Source organism: Cetorhinus maximus, chromosome 10, assembly GCF_964194155.1.
Source record: "Cetorhinus maximus chromosome 10, sCetMax3.hap1.1, whole genome shotgun sequence".
Taxonomy (NCBI): Eukaryota; Metazoa; Chordata; class Chondrichthyes; order Lamniformes; family Cetorhinidae; genus Cetorhinus; species Cetorhinus maximus.
Window position 1 is genome coordinate 22965803 of NC_135888.1, and position 18290 is coordinate 22984092.

General features: G+C 42.5%; 1 protein-coding gene across 2 annotated transcripts in view; it reads left to right on the plus strand.

The window, feature by feature from the left end:
• abl1 (abl oncogene 1, non-receptor tyrosine kinase) overlaps nt 1-12753 on the plus strand; it is a 163350-nt gene extending 150597 nt beyond the window's left edge. For both annotated transcript variants that reach the window (XM_078550134.1, XM_078550135.1), the window contains exons 5-11: nt 2217-2301; nt 4971-5148; nt 5821-6005; nt 6761-6913; nt 8462-8551; nt 9677-9847; nt 11017-12753. In XM_078550134.1, coding sequence (XP_078406260.1) covers nt 2217-2301; nt 4971-5148; nt 5821-6005; nt 6761-6913; nt 8462-8551; nt 9677-9847; nt 11017-12752 — 2598 coding nt within the window. In that variant the 3' untranslated portion in view covers nt 12753. The remainder of the gene's footprint in view (nt 1-2216; nt 2302-4970; nt 5149-5820; nt 6006-6760; nt 6914-8461; nt 8552-9676; nt 9848-11016) is intronic.
• Nucleotides 12754-18290: the final 5537 nt, after the last annotated feature.

An 18290-nucleotide genomic window follows, 5' to 3' on the forward strand; every position in this document is an offset into this window, starting at 1 on the left:
CATTGCATGATAACTGGGTCAGTGCAAAGTGAATATTAGGGGGTCTCCCCTTGAAGGAAGCTCATTGCATTTGAGTTTGAAATTAGACACAACGTATCCGCTATTTTAACAGAAGGACTTTTGCTATATCCTGCATGAGCAGGTAGAATGCTGGTAATATCTTCTAATTAAAATTGTTACAACTTCCCTGTCTTGCACTGTGCATCTCAACATCAAAATCAATTAGCCTTTAAGAGACCATTGTATCCTTTAAGGGCAAAATATCTAAACATTTGAAACAGAGGATGCACAGGAGAGAGTGTGGTAGTGGGATTAGTTTTGCATTGCTGTAGCAAAGAGCCCACACAGATATGATAGGCTGAATGACAGAATCTATTGTAAGTGTCTCTGGTTCTAAATGAACTAGATCCTTCTGAGAAGCTTTTTGAGTTGCACCCATCAGATTTATTCTTCACTGGTCAATTATTCCGAACTGTAAATGTAACCCAGCTGTGAACTAGGTACTCTAGTTGCTACACTTTAAAGAAATGTACAGTATTTAGTTGATTCAGAGTAGAGGGAATTAGACAAAGGGCTGGCCTGGATAGTGGGTGAGAGTGGAACCAGTCCTACCACAAAGTTGTTTTCTGTTGGGCTCCTGCATTACAGGTGCTTGACTTCAGTGGTTCCTGCTGTCTTTTCCTTGAATTATGTCAGATATGCATGTGTAGCTTATGTGCATTTGTCCCCAAGGCCAATATATATCAGTGGCATTGTCAATCGAAGTTCCAGTGTATTGACTGCACAGTATCACAGGCAACAGAATCTTGTGGACAGTGATTTTAACGGACATTGCATAACCATAGTATTGATAGAACATTGTCATGTACTTTAGCCTAGTAGTCATTGCACTGGACTGATAATTCATAACTTCAAACCCACAGAGCAAGTTGTGAAGTCGAACTCAAAATAAATATAGTAGTTTGTGGGCTGGCACCAAGAAATGACCATCGAAAATCATCCAATTGTCAAATGCACTGCCGCCTCTACCTGGTGTGTGGTACCAGTTCGCACTATGTGGTCAATTCTTAATGTTTTCTGAGCTACTAGGGATGCACAATAAATGCAGCCTTGCCAGTGTCACCCACATCCCAAGAACAAGTAAACATTACCACATGGCAATACCATCCACCCACAACTTGTCTTACTAACCACACAAAGTTTCCACTTTGCTCAGCAATTTCAGGGCTTCTTTCAGCTCACAGTGCACAAATAAGGAGTGTTTACAAAATGATTGCAGTAGAGACGTGTCAAATTGTTTGTTTGAAAGAGTGCACAGAAAAGGTGCTGTACTTAGGGAAGCAATGGAAATGTAATCTTAGTTTGGAAGAAGTGCCTAGATAGTCAACAGAAGTGGAGAGAACTCAAGTAATAATGAGGCAAGTTTAACTGGTCACTCACTGTGTTCCTGTACATAAAAGCTGCCTCTTCAGTGTAACTCATTTCAGGTGACGTACTTTGAGATATCTTGATACGGGATGAGTGCCATATAAATTTGACTCTCTTTATAGAATTGTAGAGTGACACAGCACAGGAGGCCATTGAGCCCATTATGCCTTTGCCAGTTCTTTAAAAGAATTATCTGATTGGCCCCGCTCCTCTCACTTTGCCTTGTAAATTTTTCCTATCAAGTATTTATCCAGTTCTCTTTTGAAAATGACTATTGAAGCTGCTCAATGCATTCTAGATCACAACAACTTGCTGCATGAAAACATTTCTCATCTCCTCCCTGGTTCTTTTGCCATAGGGAATATTAAGCAGAATTTGCATCTCAGCCATGTACCATAGGTACTGTGTTAAAATATATGTTGCGCTTAGTTGTGAAATTATGATCTTATTGTCTCCATCCATGTATTCCAGATTTGACTGTAACTTTCTGTGTGTGCATTTGATAGATATGACATCTTGGTACATGAGTCCTGTGAACAATGTCTGCAGAAAAATCTAGAATATGTTCTTTACCAGGAAAAGGCACTGACATCTCAGTTGCAGAGCTGAGTGAATCACAAGCAATGCATTTGAGATTGACACCACTCCTGCCGTAGTCTCTTGCTACAGCACAACAATGAACGTTGGCAGCGGATGCATCAAGCTCTCTATTTCTTTTGTGTGCGGTACCAGCATCCCTGCACCCCTTGCTCCTCCACGCTTAATGCAGAGCTGTTCTCTTTCTGCAGGAAGATACAATGGAAGTGGAAGAATTCTTGAAAGAGGCAGCAGTTATGAAGGAAATTAAGCATCCCAATCTGGTACAGCTGCTAGGTAAGTCTTTACAGGTGAGGTGACTTTTTACACTGATGCCAGTGTTTGAGTACGCCGCTCTTTAGAAAGAGAAATTGTCTCCATTGATTCCACGTCCTCTCCCCAAACAATTAAATTCAAAAACACAGATGTACAAAGTAAGGGTTATAAATAAAGGCACAAAGACAGGGAATTTGGAGCAACTTATTTTTAACACAGATTGTTACTGGATTTTGGATTGCCTCACCAAAAGAGGCTAAGGGATCTCAGTCAATTGTGGCATTAAAGAAGAAGCTGTTAATACTTGAAGGAATATATTAAAGGATATAAGAAAGAAAAGGGGCATGAGAATAGAGTGATTAACTCCAATGTGGAATCAAACACCAGCAGAGGCCTTCTCCAAACCTATAACAGAATAACTGTGGCTGCAAGTTGAATGATATTAGATTTAAGTGCACCCTGAGTACTGAACTATCATTGAGAAGAGAATCTGGAAGATCGTAAACTACATGTACTGACAGCAGTCCTGAAATTGAATTTGCCTGCATTGGATTTGCAGTTTCAATTGAATTTACTGGACATGGGTGTTGTTGTGAAGCCTTGCATCTTATGCATGGTCTTAATCTCAATAAATTTCAAACTACAGTAAATGCGTCCTGAGAATAAATTCCTGGGCATTCTGTGGTTTTTACATCTTTAGTTACTTCTAAGGCAATGTTTACACTCCCTGATGGAACAGTTCACCATATAGCAGAACTGTACAGAGTTAAAACAGAATGTACAGCACAGGAGCAGGCCCAACTGGTCTATGCAATATTTGTTCTCCACACGAGCCTTCTCTCACCACTCTTCTTCTAACCCAATGAGTAGAACCATTTATTCCTTTTTCGCTCAAGTGTTTATTTTGCTCCCCTTAAATGCATCTATGCTATTAGCCTCAACTACTAGCTGCATTAGCAAGTTTCACATTCTAAGCATTCTGAGTAAAGACGTTCCTCCTGAATTCCCTGTTGAATTTATTAGTGGCTATTTATGTGCCCAAGTTTTGGACCCTGCCACAAGTGGAAACGGCTTCGCTACATCTACCCTATTAAACCTCCTTGTAATTTTGAACAACTCTATAAGGTCACTCCTCAGTCTTCTCTTTTCTAGAGAAAATTGCTCCAGCCTGTTCAATCCTCCTTGATAGGTATAACCTCTCAGTTCTGGTGTCATCCTTGTAAATCATTTTTGTACCTTCTCCAGTGTCTCTGTACGCTTTCTGAAATATAAACTGTTCACAGTACTCTAAGTGAGGTCTAACCAAGGTTATATACAAGTTTAACACTTTTAATGTGATCCCTCTAGAAAAGACCTTGATGCTTTGTTTGTTTTTTTTTAGCCTTTTTAACTTGTGGCACCACTTTTAGTGATTTGCATATCTGTACCCCTCAGACCCCTCTGTCCATCTACCCCATTTAGACTCTTATCTTTACTGCAGTCAACTGCTGGGTACAATTAGGAGCGTAAGATAACTCTTAGAGGAGAAAAACATTTAGCCTGTCAAAGTTCTTGCAGAATATTAACAGCAAAGAGACAGGCCATGCAGCCCGACAGGTCTAAGGCCTTGGTTTGCAAGAAATACCCATCAAACCATTTTTGTGAATAACCCTTAATTTTGGGCTCTTATTATATAAAGGGATATAGAGTTATCACAGGGAGTTCAAGGCAAGGCTGCAGAACTAGTGCTTGAAGTTAGAGGGTTGAGTTATGAGTCTTGAGAAAAGCAGTTTGAGAGGGGCCTTTTGTGACTCGATGTCAAATTTTGTTTGATAACAATAACTTGCATTATATAGTGCCTTTAACATTGTAAAATGCCCCAAGGCACTTCACAGGAGCATTATCAAAAAAAATTTGACACTGTGCGGCATAAGAAAATGTTAGGGCAGGTGACCTAAAGCTTGGTCAAAGATGCAGGTTTTAAGGAATGTCTTAAAAGGAGGAAAGTGAGGGATAAAGAGGGGTTTGCGAACACTCCTATGAAGCAAACTGAGATGTTTTACTATGCTAAAAGTGCTATGTAATTGCAAGTTCTTGTTGGGACTTGATAGAAGCCTCTGAAATTCTCAGTGGTGTGGAGAAATTAAATTCAGGAAGGTCTTGCTGGTGGGTACTTGGATTTGAGGGTCTTGGGGGATTTGTTTTAAAGTTAAGGGCATCAAGTCAATTTATTTTTAGTAAGAATGTGATAGATTTGGGGGACAGATTACCAACAACTTGATGGATCATCTAATCTTTTCCTGCCTATCATTTTTGTATGTTCGTAACAAAGGGGTAACAGAAACCCATGGCAGGGAAAAGGGGATACAGAATTGTTTGTTCTAAAATCAAAGCCAGCAACCCAGTGGGTGATTTGGAAGAATAGGCTAAGTGGAACACTAGTCTTCAGCTCAAAACTTTGCAATGTTATGATTCGAAAGTTGCCTTTCAAACACTGGAAACAAAGTTGGGGAACAAAGATTCCATTGGACAACAAAACAACATTAAAATGTTTAGTTTAAAATGTACTTTTTTAGATCTCGTTTCTGTGCACAAGTTGGTGCTGAGCAATAAGTCATCCACCTAGCTAGGAACACCTGCTGCATTTGAATACCATGTTAGAATGTTAATAACATATTTACGAAGGGTCCCTGTGTCATTTCTTCCCAAAGGTGTATGTACCCGAGAACCTCCATTTTACATCATCACAGAGTTTATGACTCACGGTAACCTCCTGGATTACCTGCGTGATTGCAACAAGGAGGAGGTAAATGCTGTTGTGCTGCTATACATGGCAACTCAGATCTCCTCTGCAATGGAATATTTGGAGAAGAAAAATTTCATTCACAGGTATGTTGTTCTAGTACTCTAAAATCCTATTAGGGTGTGATTAATTTCACCAAGTAGGATTGAGATTCACTACAGAAAGTTGTCACACTTTAAATTTATTCCACAAGGAGTTGGTGTTTAAAAATCGAGCACAGCATTAGAATTATCCTATCGTCTCCATTCTAGCCAGGACTTGTGTTGCTATCTGAAGTCTTTAAAATAACAGTGACTTGGAAAAATGTAAGCTCTTCACTCATGACAGAAACAACCTGATCCCTGTCACAGTTCACTGCCCACAGGCTGCAATAGCATGTTCGCGTATAAGTGAGAGTTGATTATTTTCAAGGCACCGAAAGATCTATTCATAGAATGATTTCTGAAAGTGAGGTAATTAATTGGACAATCGCTATATGTGCTTGATTTATTTTCTACAGCAACACCTGGTGTCTGAGGAGAGGGAATTGTCATTTTAAAATTAATAGCTGTGTGTTAAAAATGCTGAGTCTGCCCTTTAGTCTGAACGATGTAGTCATTAGCAAACAGCCTGCAAACTCTTCACAGGCAAATCTAACTTCCTAGCAATCTAATTCTCCCTTGTTCCTTTTCTAGCATCTAATTGTAATTTTCCGCAGGGTCTCATTGTTTCTTGTAACTTTCTCTCAGAATCTGATTGTTCCTTTTACCTTTCCTTAGGGATCTTGCCGCTAGGAACTGCCTTGTAGGAGAGAACCACTTGGTGAAAGTGGCTGATTTTGGGTTAAGTAGGTTGATGACGGGGGACACATACACAGCACATGCTGGGGCAAAATTTCCCATTAAATGGACTGCTCCAGAGAGTTTGGCCTACAACAAATTTTCAATCAAATCCGATGTGTGGGGTAAGTACATAGTTGCTGCTGCTGAATATTTATAATATGCATTGTTAAAGTTTATGCATTGAGTGTAAGTCTTTGGGGGGAGCCCAAATTAATTAACCCTGGTTAAAGAAGTATCACTCTATTAAAACAAAAACTCTTACAATCAGCATGAGCCAGCTGCGGATTTCCCTTTCTCCCCTCTTTCCCCACCATCCCCCCTCCTCCCTCCCATGCACCTTATTTATGTTGCGTTTTGCAGTTCTGGTGTTGAGTTCTGAATACTTATTTATGGTTGCTGCCTGCGAGAGTGTTAGTTGATGCCAGCAATATCAGGAAGTTTAATTACCAACCATTGCTTCCACTGGAGTCATTCAATTTTGTGTGTTTATCCAACTAATTCTTCAAACCCTTCCCTCTCCATCACCCAAGACTGTGTTGTCAGTGCTTATTGCTGACTGGATAGAAAGAATGGGGAAGGCACTAAAGAATATCCATATTGACCTACCTTTCTCTAACTCATTTGTGTGCTCCTAAAGGCAACTGTTCCTCTGCAAAAATGAAACTACATCATCCTGCCATTGTTTATCTTGAATAGCTTCAGTAATTTGACCATTTCTTACTCTCATTGCTAAATGAAAGAGACCAGAGTGTCTCATGATGGAATTAATGGTACATCAATTCACTGCAACAGCTTGTGTTATGAAACTGCTGCAAAGAAAATGATCCCTTTCAATATTATGCATCTGAATTAATATAACATGTTATTTTCCCCCTAGCCTTTGGCGTTCTCCTGTGGGAGATTGCGACCTACGGCATGTCCCCTTACCCTGGAATTGACCTTTCACAAGTTTATGACCTGTTGGAAAAGGATTACAGGATGGAGCGGCCTGAGGGTTGTCCGGAGAAAGTCTATGAGTTGATGCGAGCATGTAAGTACACAAGGAGTTAATTCAGTGGCAACTTTAGATCGTGTATCATATGTTGAAAGTACTACAACTGCCACAATTTCCTGGGCAACTTTTTCCCATTATGAATTCCTGTGTTCATATTTATAATGGTAACTGCCTATGTAAACCTGTCGCGCTGCAGTTCCATTCTCGAGCCACTGGACACGCTGTAATGATGCTGTCCTCTCTGCAGCCAGCGGCCCAATCAATACTGAGTCCACATAAAGTTATTATATGGAAGCATTCTTTCTTCAGCTTTTCCATCAGAAGTAGACCCAAGTTTTCCATTTTCTTTAATGCTTACAGTTCGTACAGGAAGTATACAAATTTAGAAAGCTACATGTTCACATTTTCCAGTGTAATTTTCTAGAATTTAACTTTTCCTTAAAAACGAAAACTTCTAAATATATCCCAGACTCAAAAGTGAATCACAGTTTTTAGTGCTTACACAGCACCTTCCAAACCCACGACCACTAACATCTAGAAGGACAAGGGCAGCAGATAGATGGGAACACCACCACCTGGAAGTTCCCCTCCAAGCCACTCATCATCCTGACTTGGAAATATATTGCCGTTCCTTCTGTGGCTGGGACAAAATTCTGGAATTCCCTTCCTCACAGCACTGTGGGTGTACCTACGCCACAGGGAGTGCAGTGGTTCAAGAAGGCAGCTCATCACCACCACCTCAAGAGCAATTAGGGATGGGCAATAAATACTGGCCTACCCAGTGACGCCCACATCCCACAAATGAATTTTTTAAAAATGCACAAGTTCTAAACTTAATGTTTATAAGAGTCATCTCATTTGCTGTGCTTTTACTGATACTCTTAGTTAAATGTAATTCACCAATTAAAGACTAAATATAACTTAAAACTTTCATAATTACCGCAATTCCAGAACACACTCCCATAACAGCAAGAACAGCAAGCATTTATATTGCGCCTTTAATGTAGTAAAACTTCTCGCGGTACTTCACAGGATGAAACAAAATATGGCGACAGTATCAAAATGTGAAGAACTGCAGTGTGTTTTAAGTAAACCACCTTACATAGAATTTACAGGCCATTCAACCCTACAGGTCTGTGCCAGTGTTTTTTCTACCCTACTTCATCGCACCCTGTCAGCATGCCCTTCTATTTTCTCCCTCTGGTTCTGAACTAGCTTCCCCTTAAAATGCTTCCATGCTATTTGCCTCAGTCACTCCATGTGGTGGTGAGTGCCACATTTTCACCGTTCTCTAAATAAAGAAGGTCGATTAAACAGCTGAGAGCTGGGTTGGGCTGAAAAATATTGGTGCTCTTGCACTTGGAGCTTTGCTTTCAGCTGGCTGCTCAGTGGGCAGATGGTGCTGAAACTGCGCTTTGCATTCTTGGCTTCACCTGCGGTAGGAATGGAGGAAACCTGCTTGTTTTCTTCATGAAATCAGTGGATGGGGTTAGTGTTAAGAAACAGTCGCAGTGTCACAGTTGGATGGGGCCGAGGAAATTTCACCTTACCGAGGAAATTTCTAACCACGATGCTCGTCTGTAGGTTGGAAGTGGAACCCAGGGGACCGGCCATCATTTGCAGACATCCATCAAGCTTTTGATACAATGTTCCAAGAATCCAGCATTTCAGAAGGTGAGTGTTAGTGGCGGAGGACAGACCAGGTTATATGAAGGGTATGCAGAGTTTTCTGGGTTCAGCCTCTCCAAGGCAGCATGTGCCTCAAACAAAAATTCCAAATTCTTTTATTTTTCTCTGTTTACAAATTCCCTTGCACTTTATTTCAATGCTCTTTACGAGTAAATCACCTTTATCTACAATGATAGTATCATTTTACATTTGTCCAGCAGAATTTCAAAAATTAGGACAAGGAGTCCATTAGAATTATGCCAGTTTTTACAGTGTTCATGGCAGTGTGTCAGTCTTATGCAGGGTCCTCAGTGGATATTTATTATATATAAATAGTTATATATAAATATTTGTTAAAATTTGCGGAGGATCACAGGAGTATGCCAAAATTGTCTGAGTGATTGGATGTTCAGCATTTGGCTGTCCACCATCTACAAGGCACAAATCAGGAGTGTGATGGAAGGCGCTCCACTTGCCTGGATGAGTGCAGCTCCCACAACCCCCAAGAAGCTCAACACCATCCAGGACAAAGCAGCTCACTTGATTGGCACCCCATTCACAAACATTCACTCCCTCCACCACCGTCAGTGGCAGCAGTGTGTACCATCTACAAGATGCACTGCAGGAACTCATCAAGCCTCCTTAGACAGCACCTTCCAAACCCACGACTACCATCTAGAAGAACAAGGGCAGCAGATAGATGGGAACACCACCACTTGGAAATTCTCCTCCAAGCCACCCACCATCCTGACTTGCAAGTATATCACCGTTCCTTCACTGTTGCTGGGTCAAAATCCTGGATCTCCCTCCCTAACAGCACTGTGTGTGTACCTAGAGCACATGGACTGCAGCGGTTCAAGAAGGCAGCTCACCAGCACCTTCTCATGGACAATTAGGGATGGGCAATAAATGCTGGCCTAGCCAGCTATGCCCACATCCCATGAATGAATTTTTTAAAAGTTAGTCTGCGTTAACTTTCTAGACTTCAGCTGGCTGAAAAACTGAGCAGGCTTTTTGAACATCTCTATCTACATTTATTTTTGAAAGCCCTATCACAATTTAAGCAGAAGTTCAAAACTGTTGTTTTAACAGTCCAGGGATGTCGTGCTGATCTTTGTCATGTGCTTACAGAGGTCGAGAAAGAACTGGGAAAGAAAGGAGGGAAATGCTGTGGCAGCAACAAGCCCCAGGCACCAGAACTGCCAACCAAAACACGCACTCCTCGCAGAACGACCGAGAGCAAAGAGCCAACTGAAGTCCAGGAGGCATCACATTCAAAATTGAAAGTCCTGAGCCAACATGGTACGTCTCACACTAGATGTGAAACTGCACAGGAGGTATAAGTAACGAAAGCAGGGTTATGCAATGAACATGAAAGTCATTCTTGACGTTACGTTTTACGGAAACAGGTCATTCAGCTCAACTGGCCTATGCTGGCATTTATGCAGCACATGAACCTCTTCCCATCCTATACATCATCTAACTCTCTTTTTGTATTAAATTGTGTTGAAAGCAAAATTATCTTTATTTGCATGTTAGTTGAACTGCACAGATCTCTGGAAACCAGCATAAAAATGCTGCGACCTTGTTTAATTTTATTACCCCGTCTTAAACTGTGAGTTGCATTATATTGTGTAATTAATAAGGTGTCCAGGGGCTGAATACTGAACGGTATATCTACTATGTAATAGTTGAAAATAACATTTATAGTTTTATTTTTCTCCTCTTTTGCTCTGATCAAATGAGGGGGATGTTAGTCTTGAGGAACGGGACACCTTCCATTTTAGACACAGCTCAGTAAAGCTCCCATAACTGTGCCGCAAACAATTTGCCTTAATTCCAAATCCCAGAAAAGTTTCCCCTGCTTCTCCAACATCTATAGCAGACGTACTCTGGCCTCTCTTAGTGAATTATGCTGCACAAGGGGTGATCCAGTTTTGCAGGTCCATGCCCACTCAGAACTGCATTGGGAGCATCCAAACTCATCTCATGGATAAACCTTCATCCTATTAGTCTGACCTGGATTTAAATGCAGGTCCCTCTCTCCATCACCCACCTCAATCATGCAAAAATACCCACCCCCACTCCCCACACAAACACAACCACCTCCACCCACACAAACAGTGCAGTGCAGACCCACCTCTCCCCTGCCCACAGTCTCCCCATCCACACAAATAACCGCATGCTGACTCACTTTTTCTCCTTCCCTCCACACCCATGACCAGACAGAGGTCAACATTTGTATAGCAACTGTTGCTAAAGTCAATATGATCACTTGTTTGGACATGCAGAGTAATGTTTGTTATAAAAACTGGAAATAGCAGGTTGGGCAGTATCTGTGTAGAGAAACAGAGTTAAAATTTCAGTTTGTTAGTCTTTTATCTGAACTGAGAAAAATGTTTGATAGTCCAGAGTATAATCCTGTGCAGAACAGCAAGAGTGGGTGTTTATGTTTGTCTCTCTGTGTGCAGATTCCGGGGACCATGAGATGGCCATTTCTCCGATGCTGCCACGCAAGGACAGAGATCCGGACAGCAACTTGGACGATGACCGCTTGCAGTCTTTCACCAAGGAGAAAGGCAAATCCAGTTCCATCTTCAGCTCCTTCATCAAAAAAAAGAAGAAAACTGCACCTGCCCCTCCCAAACGCAGCAGCTCTTTCCGTGACATGGATGGGCAGTCGGAGAGAAAGGGAGAAGTGGCAGAGGACACCAGCACAACTGGTAAAGATGCAAACAACGGAGCCTTTGTCAATAGCGTGGCACCTCTTGATACGGTCGACCCAAGCAAATTGCAGCACTCATTTAGCACTGGGGCACAAAATGCCAACAATGGAGGTGGTGGAGTCGCCAATGGAAGCTTCTTAGGAACAACTGGGTTTTTCTCTCCGCACTTAAAGAAGTCCAGCACGTTAGCCTCGGCCAAAGCTGTGGGGAATGAGGAGGAACCCATCTCCAACTCCAAGCGCTTCATGAGATCTTGTTCTGCATCCTCAATGCCCCCGGGCAGCAAAGAGATGGAGAGGAAAGCCCTAACGCTGCCCCGGGACCTCCAGTCTGTTGGGAAGCAGAATGAGTCTGCTCTGGCCTCGGGTTGCGACAGGAATGAGAAGCCAGCATTGCCTCGGAAGAGGACGAATGAGACTAAAGGGGACATGGTTCCTCGGGGAAGCCTGACTGCTCCTCCTCGGCTGCCGAAAAAGACGGACGAGTTAAATGACGACGTTTTTGGTAACCTGGAGTCTAGTCCGAGCTCGAGCCCACCGGCATCGACTCCAAAGCTTGTCCGTAAGCAGGCAACTGCCATTGTGTCCAGCAGTCCCGGCCTCAAGGACAAAGATGAGGGTGGGAAGATTTGTGCCTTAAATTCTCCTTCCCCACAGGAGCACATTTCCTCTGGCCTGGCTCCTCCTGCACTGAAGCAGAGCTCCACCTCATTTCTTGGGGGGGTGAACCTGCTTACTGAGGACTCGAGGGCCCGAAGGTTCAAGCAGGCTTCTGAGCAGCTGCTGTCTGCTCCTGTCAGGGACCGTGGCAAGATGCAGAAATCCAAACCAGCTCCCCCTCCTCCGCCGGCTACAAAATCCACTAGGCCGCCTCGGAGTCCGACCCACGAGACTGCAGGTGAGAGTGCTGTGGGCATCAAGCCCAAGCTGGTCATGGACATTTCGAGTGGTGAGACCGTGAAGACCTCCCTGCCGGGGGACGCAGTTAAAAGGCCCGCCCTCCACTCTGCACCAAAGCCCCAGTCCTCAACAAGGCCATCAGCCACCTCCTCATCCTCTGCTCAGCCTGCCTTGCCAAACCCAAGTGCCGAACAGCAAACCTCCAGTGCTACGGCCTTCATCCCCCTCATCTCCACTAGAGTCTCCCTGCGCAAAACGCGGCTGCAGCCGGAGAGGATGGCCAGTGCCAACATCACCAAGGACACCGTCTTGGAAAGCACCGAGGCACTGCGTGTGGCTATCGACAAGAACTCAGAGCAGATGGCCAGCCACAGCGCGGTGCTGGAGGCAGCCAAGAACCTCTACACCTTCTGCACCAGCTACGTGGACTCCATCCAGCAGATGCGCAATAAGTTTGCCTTCAGGGAGGCCATCAACAAGCTGGAGAGCAACCTCCGTCAACTCCAGATCTGCTCGGCTAGCCAGGACTTTACCAAACTGCTCTTGTCTGTGAAAGAAATCAGTGACATCGTCCAGAGGTAGCAAAGGCTCAGGGGGGGGTGGGTAGTGGGTAAGTGGTGGGGGGGATGGGGGATATATCGACACAGAAAGCTGCTCCCAGACTCCGTAACAGTATGATAGAATCAGGAGAAGGACTTGAATTCGGCTGCTTGCTGCCAGAGGTGTGCACAGAAACATGGCATTTGTTGCTGAGTGGCCCTATAAATTCCTCATGTCTGCTTCAGTTACCTCTTGTGAGGGCTTTGCTGTAAAATTCTTTGTATGTGATAACGCAGAAACAGGCTTTCAATTTAATGGATCCCCTCCAACCTTACATAATCTGATTTCATCGACATATTCCAATCTTTTCTCCCTCATGTCCTTAACAGCTTCAAGGCGACAAGTGGTTAATCCCACTCTAAAATATGAGAGGATCACCAGTTCCTATTTGATAAGTAGCCCTGATGCTTTGTTATATTTTCAGGAACCAGCACAGACATTTGTGTTGTCACATTCAGTGGTAGGTAAACTGATGATTAGGCTGGTTTACGTCACTTTGGTGTAGTTTTCTGTCCAGTAAACTGCACTGACCTTACGTCGAAGTCGTGATTTATTATGGGAGCAGTCGTAAAAAGGTTGAAATGGTGACTTGTGTCAACCCCCTTCTGAAAAAAACCAGCGTTTGTTAATTAAAATCCAGAAACTTACTGAAACCCTTTAAGGAGAGGGCGATGTTGGGCGAGGTGGTGGAGAAGGAAACTCACTTTATTCCACATGAACTGATTAATTCACTGCAAGTGGCACCAGATACTTTTGGCATGTCGGTGGCACCTCATCCCTCACTGCGGTTCATCATCACAATTTCCCCTTGATGGTTTTTTTTGGGTGTACAGGAGGCTGTACAGTTTTGCCCTTGCAGTGTTAAACAATATGCAGGAGCTGCTTACAGTTATCGCAATAAATGCTGTTCACACTTTTTAACAGATCTCCTTCGATATGAGACTTTGGATTTTAATGCCATGGCTGCACATTTAACACTCGATGTCATGGCATGGCCTCTCACAACTAAAGAGGTTGCTTAATTAGCAAGAATCAAATGCTTCTGTGAGTGCAGTGAATACCATAGCTGACAGCATCAAGTAACAGTTTGCCACTTCTACAATTCCTACCTCATTACCACTGACATTTGTTCAAAAGCTAAGTCAAACAGAGGAGGCAGTCTAATCAGCCGGAGCCCCATTGCCTAAAGATAGCAAATGCCATCCTGGCTGGGGCTGGTTTTTATTTTCAGGGTGACTGACAGGGATGGTGGGGTGAGGGAGATCATCTTTTAATTTAGTTTTTAAATTAACGACCCTGAACTGGGCACCAGCCGCTCTTTTTCCCACCCACCCTTGCTCCAATTAACAGAATTGTACCCTTCTACTAGAACAGTAGTCCACGTCTACACCTGCCAACACATTTTCCCACTAGGAGCGGAAGTGGGGTTGCCTGCAACTCTGGTTTGGGCTCATCCATGAAGGTTTTAGCACGTGAGCTGTCACTCCTATCACCCCCGTCAAGTAAAACAACTACTTCCTCCCCCTCCAATATTTTTGTAACTGAAATTTGAACCCTCCGTTTTCCTTTTAATGCAGTGGAGATTTTTCTCTTGATGTTGCTCACTGGAGTGCCTAGGAGATTAATCTTTAATTCCTGGAGGGTTGGTAACCCCGAAGCAGAGGGTGCATTTGACAGTGTAAATGCTGAAAGCTAACACCCAGCTATTGTTCTGTCTATAATCGAAGCTAAACAGACTAATCTCTATTGGTGCTTCATGTTTAAAGCACATGGGGTTGCTTGGCAAAATCTCATTCAGTTTGACAGTACTTGATGCACTGGAGTGGTCTGTGGAGGAAAAGAAATATTTTAGCAGTTTAATAAAAAATTACTGAACACAATATGTTTCTGTTTCTCCCCACACATGTCAATGATGGGTCTGGCACTTCCATCCTGCAGTTATAACAGGGGATACCATCAGTGTGAAAGGTGCCCTCTGTTCAGAGGGTATCCCAGCTTTCTGTTCCCCTGGGTCACATAGGTGGGTAAGCATGGAGCCTTGGTGAGGCCACATTCCCTCGTTTAAATTCATGTACCCCATTAAGACTTAATATTGCTGATACTTATCTATTAATCTGAAAGTAACTGCTCTAGGTGATCTTGTTTAGAGTATATCCACCTACAGCTTGAAAACACTGTCCAGGTCTACAAAATTAGAACGGCTAAACCTGGAAATAAGAAATACAAAGGCAAATGGAACCATGTTGCCACGGCTTTTGAGGGCCAGAGTGCCAGTACTCAGGTGCAGCATTGTCAGCGTGGGTAGCACTTTTACCTCGGAGCCAAAAGGTTGTGGGTGCAAACTCCACTCTGGAGGCTGAGATTCCAGTGGCGTACTGAGGGAGTGCTGCACCATAAGTCTTTTGAATGAGACGTTAAACCAAGGCTTTGTTTGCCCTTTCGAGTGGACATAAAAGATTCTGTGGCATTATTTCAAAGAGCTGGGGAGTTCTCCCAGGTCTCCTTGCCAATATTTATTCCTCAACCAACATCACTTAAAACATATGATTCAGTCGTCATTATATGGCTGTTTTTTTACATTACAACAGTGACTACACTTTGAAAGTACTGCACTGGCTGTAAAGTGCTTTGGGACCTCCTGAGATTGTGAAAGACTGCAGAAATGCAAGTCTTTCTCAATGAGAGCACCTACTCTTTCGACTGCTTTTACCCTTCTGGTGAGATAAGCATGATCCTGCCACGTCAACTTAAAATCAGTTTTAAAAAGAAAGACCTGCTTAAAAGCGAGTGTGTTTCACAATCACAGCCAATGAAGTACTTTTGAAGTGTAGTCACTGTTGTAATAGGAAAGGCAGCAACCATTATGCACATAGCAAACCCCCACAATCAGCAATGTGATAATGACCAGAAGCAAAGCCTTAATCTCAGATGATTATATATTTCTGGCCAAATGAACATTACTGATATTCAGCAAGATTGTGAGTTGGCAGTATTGATATTTTAATCAGCATCAAAATAATTGTTTCTGAGAACTATATGTAACATGCAAGTATGTGTATGGCATAGCAATATATAACATGGTAACTGAAGCAGACTTGAGGACTTGTCCCATCATTCAATATTTATATTCTTGTGTCTTAGCCTCACCTAATATGAGATCTACTCACAGGGCTTGAATGCAATAATTTCTCATTAGTGGTAAGACTTTTTTCTCCCTCTCTCTCTCCAACCAAGATTGCCACCAGCAAATGTTAAAAGTTACTTGCCAATTGCAAAATTCTCTTGAATAGAGTATGCCGGGTCATTTGAACCAAATGGAACACTTTAACTTAGCTTGTGACTTTCACCAGCCAGAATGTTGCTAATGACTGCAAAACCTTGCCTGCAGAACTGAACAATTCACGAGCATTTTAGTAATCATTAGGCTACATCCAAGACCTTACATCAAGGCCACCCATGGATATTCTCATTCCTGATGTCACCATGAACTAGCAGTTTAAGGAGTGTATTTTAAAGCGGTGGTGGGGGGGTTTTGGGGGGGCCGGGGGGAGAGTGTGTTGGGATGGGAGAGAAATAACTGACTTTTGATTTGATGGAATCACACAGATGCAGCCCATAAGAAAGCTGTTAAGACGTACATTATGCACTGCTTATGTGGCAGTCAGGTCTTTTGTAATGGCTGACACTTAAATACACCACTAATGTGTATGATTAGCTTGGACACTACTCACTCTGATTCAGGGAGGCTTGGAAAACAGACCCATTGAAACACAATGTGAAATATCGAGATTGTTTCGGCGTGAAGCTTATCTTTACACTTTAGTTTTATTAAGCAATGCCTTAACTTCCTTCCCACAGCAGTCAAGAGTTTGATTCAGCCTGACAGAGATATTTTTCAAGTTTGTTAATCAATTGTGAAATTATTTTAGCATCCACCAAACTCAACAATTGTAAAGTAAAGCCATTTCTTTTGTTGGTTATTAGAACGAGATGTTTTTATATTGTGATGATAGAACTGCACTGCATTGAAATCTGGAGCAGGAAGGCTAAATGTGGCCACATCAGTGTCAGACTGTATGCAAATTTGAGAGCTTGCTATTTTATTTTAATTCCACTTAATGATCTGAAAAGACTTGAAAGAAATCAAATACTTCTATATTTTCTACGTTGAGGTCTAGCTTTATTGCTAAAGCTCATGTATAAATAGTTAAGAAGTGATCTTAGTGTTTTTTTTGTGATCCCTCCTTGCAGGGATCATCACTGAAGATGTAGCCTCTGTAATGGCTAGACTGGGTCAACTTCCATTCCACTAATACGAATCAGACTTCATGGTTGCACTGTTTCCATTCTGTATATTGCAGCAACATTTCATTTTTGTGAAGGGATTTCCAGTTTCCAAATAGTATACAACAGGCATGGAGGCACAAGAATCTGTTATATGTTTTTTCACCTCTGTAAACAGTATTATAAATGCTCTTCAAAGGGCGTTTGGCCAAGTTATTCCCAACTGTGTTCATTTGCGCAGAAGCTGCACTCTGGCATCAATATTGGGAGACTTGACCACAAGTTTTTGCCATAAGCTGATTTTAAGTTGATTGAATTGCCACCAGCTTCCTTGTGCATGGGTCTCGCTCAGCAACTGATAACACCATACTGAAATTGATGGATTTACAAAGACAAGTGCAAAGCCAGGCTAGGTCAATGTGAAAGCGGCTTTTTACGTAGAAAATCATAAATAAGTTACATCACGGAAACAGACCATTTGGCCCAACCAGTCCATGTCAGCATTTACTCACAATGAGAGCTTGTGTGGATTAGGAACATAGGAACAGAAGTTGACCATTCAACCCCTCAAACCTGTTCCACCTTTCGTTTAGATCATGGTTGATCTGTATTGGCTCCATTTACCCTCTTTTGCTTATCCCTTAACAGAAATCTACCAACCTCAATCTTGAAAATTGCCCCACAGTGTTTTGGGGGAGATTTCCATTACCCTTTTAGGGAAAAAATACTTCCTGATTTCACTCCCAGCTTACCTATCTCTGATTTTAAGATTTTCTGCCCTTGTTCTTAGTTTCCCCGCCAAAGGAAATAGTGTCTCTGTATCTGCCTTCTTGAATCCCTTCATCAGTTTAAACTTCTCAGTCAGATCACCCCTCAACCTTCTAAACTCAAGGGAATAATTCAGCAGGTGCTGAATTATTGAGTTTGTGCAGACAGTGAAGTCTGAGTCTACTAGGACCCTCTATAGCTGGTGTAATCAACTTAAATTAGAGATGCCTGAACTCATAGTGATAACATCCAGTATTAATGGATATGGGATGCAATCACAATCATGGATTAATTGCGCATACCACTCCAACAGATGTTAGCAGCACAAAGATGGGCCTGGACAATAAAACTAGCCCATTAAATTACTGTGCATGATAAAGATGACAATTTTGCTTGATTGCAAAACTGTAATCAAGTTTTATAACCTCAGCTCCCACATCATATTAAAGCCTCTTCAATTGTTGTTTC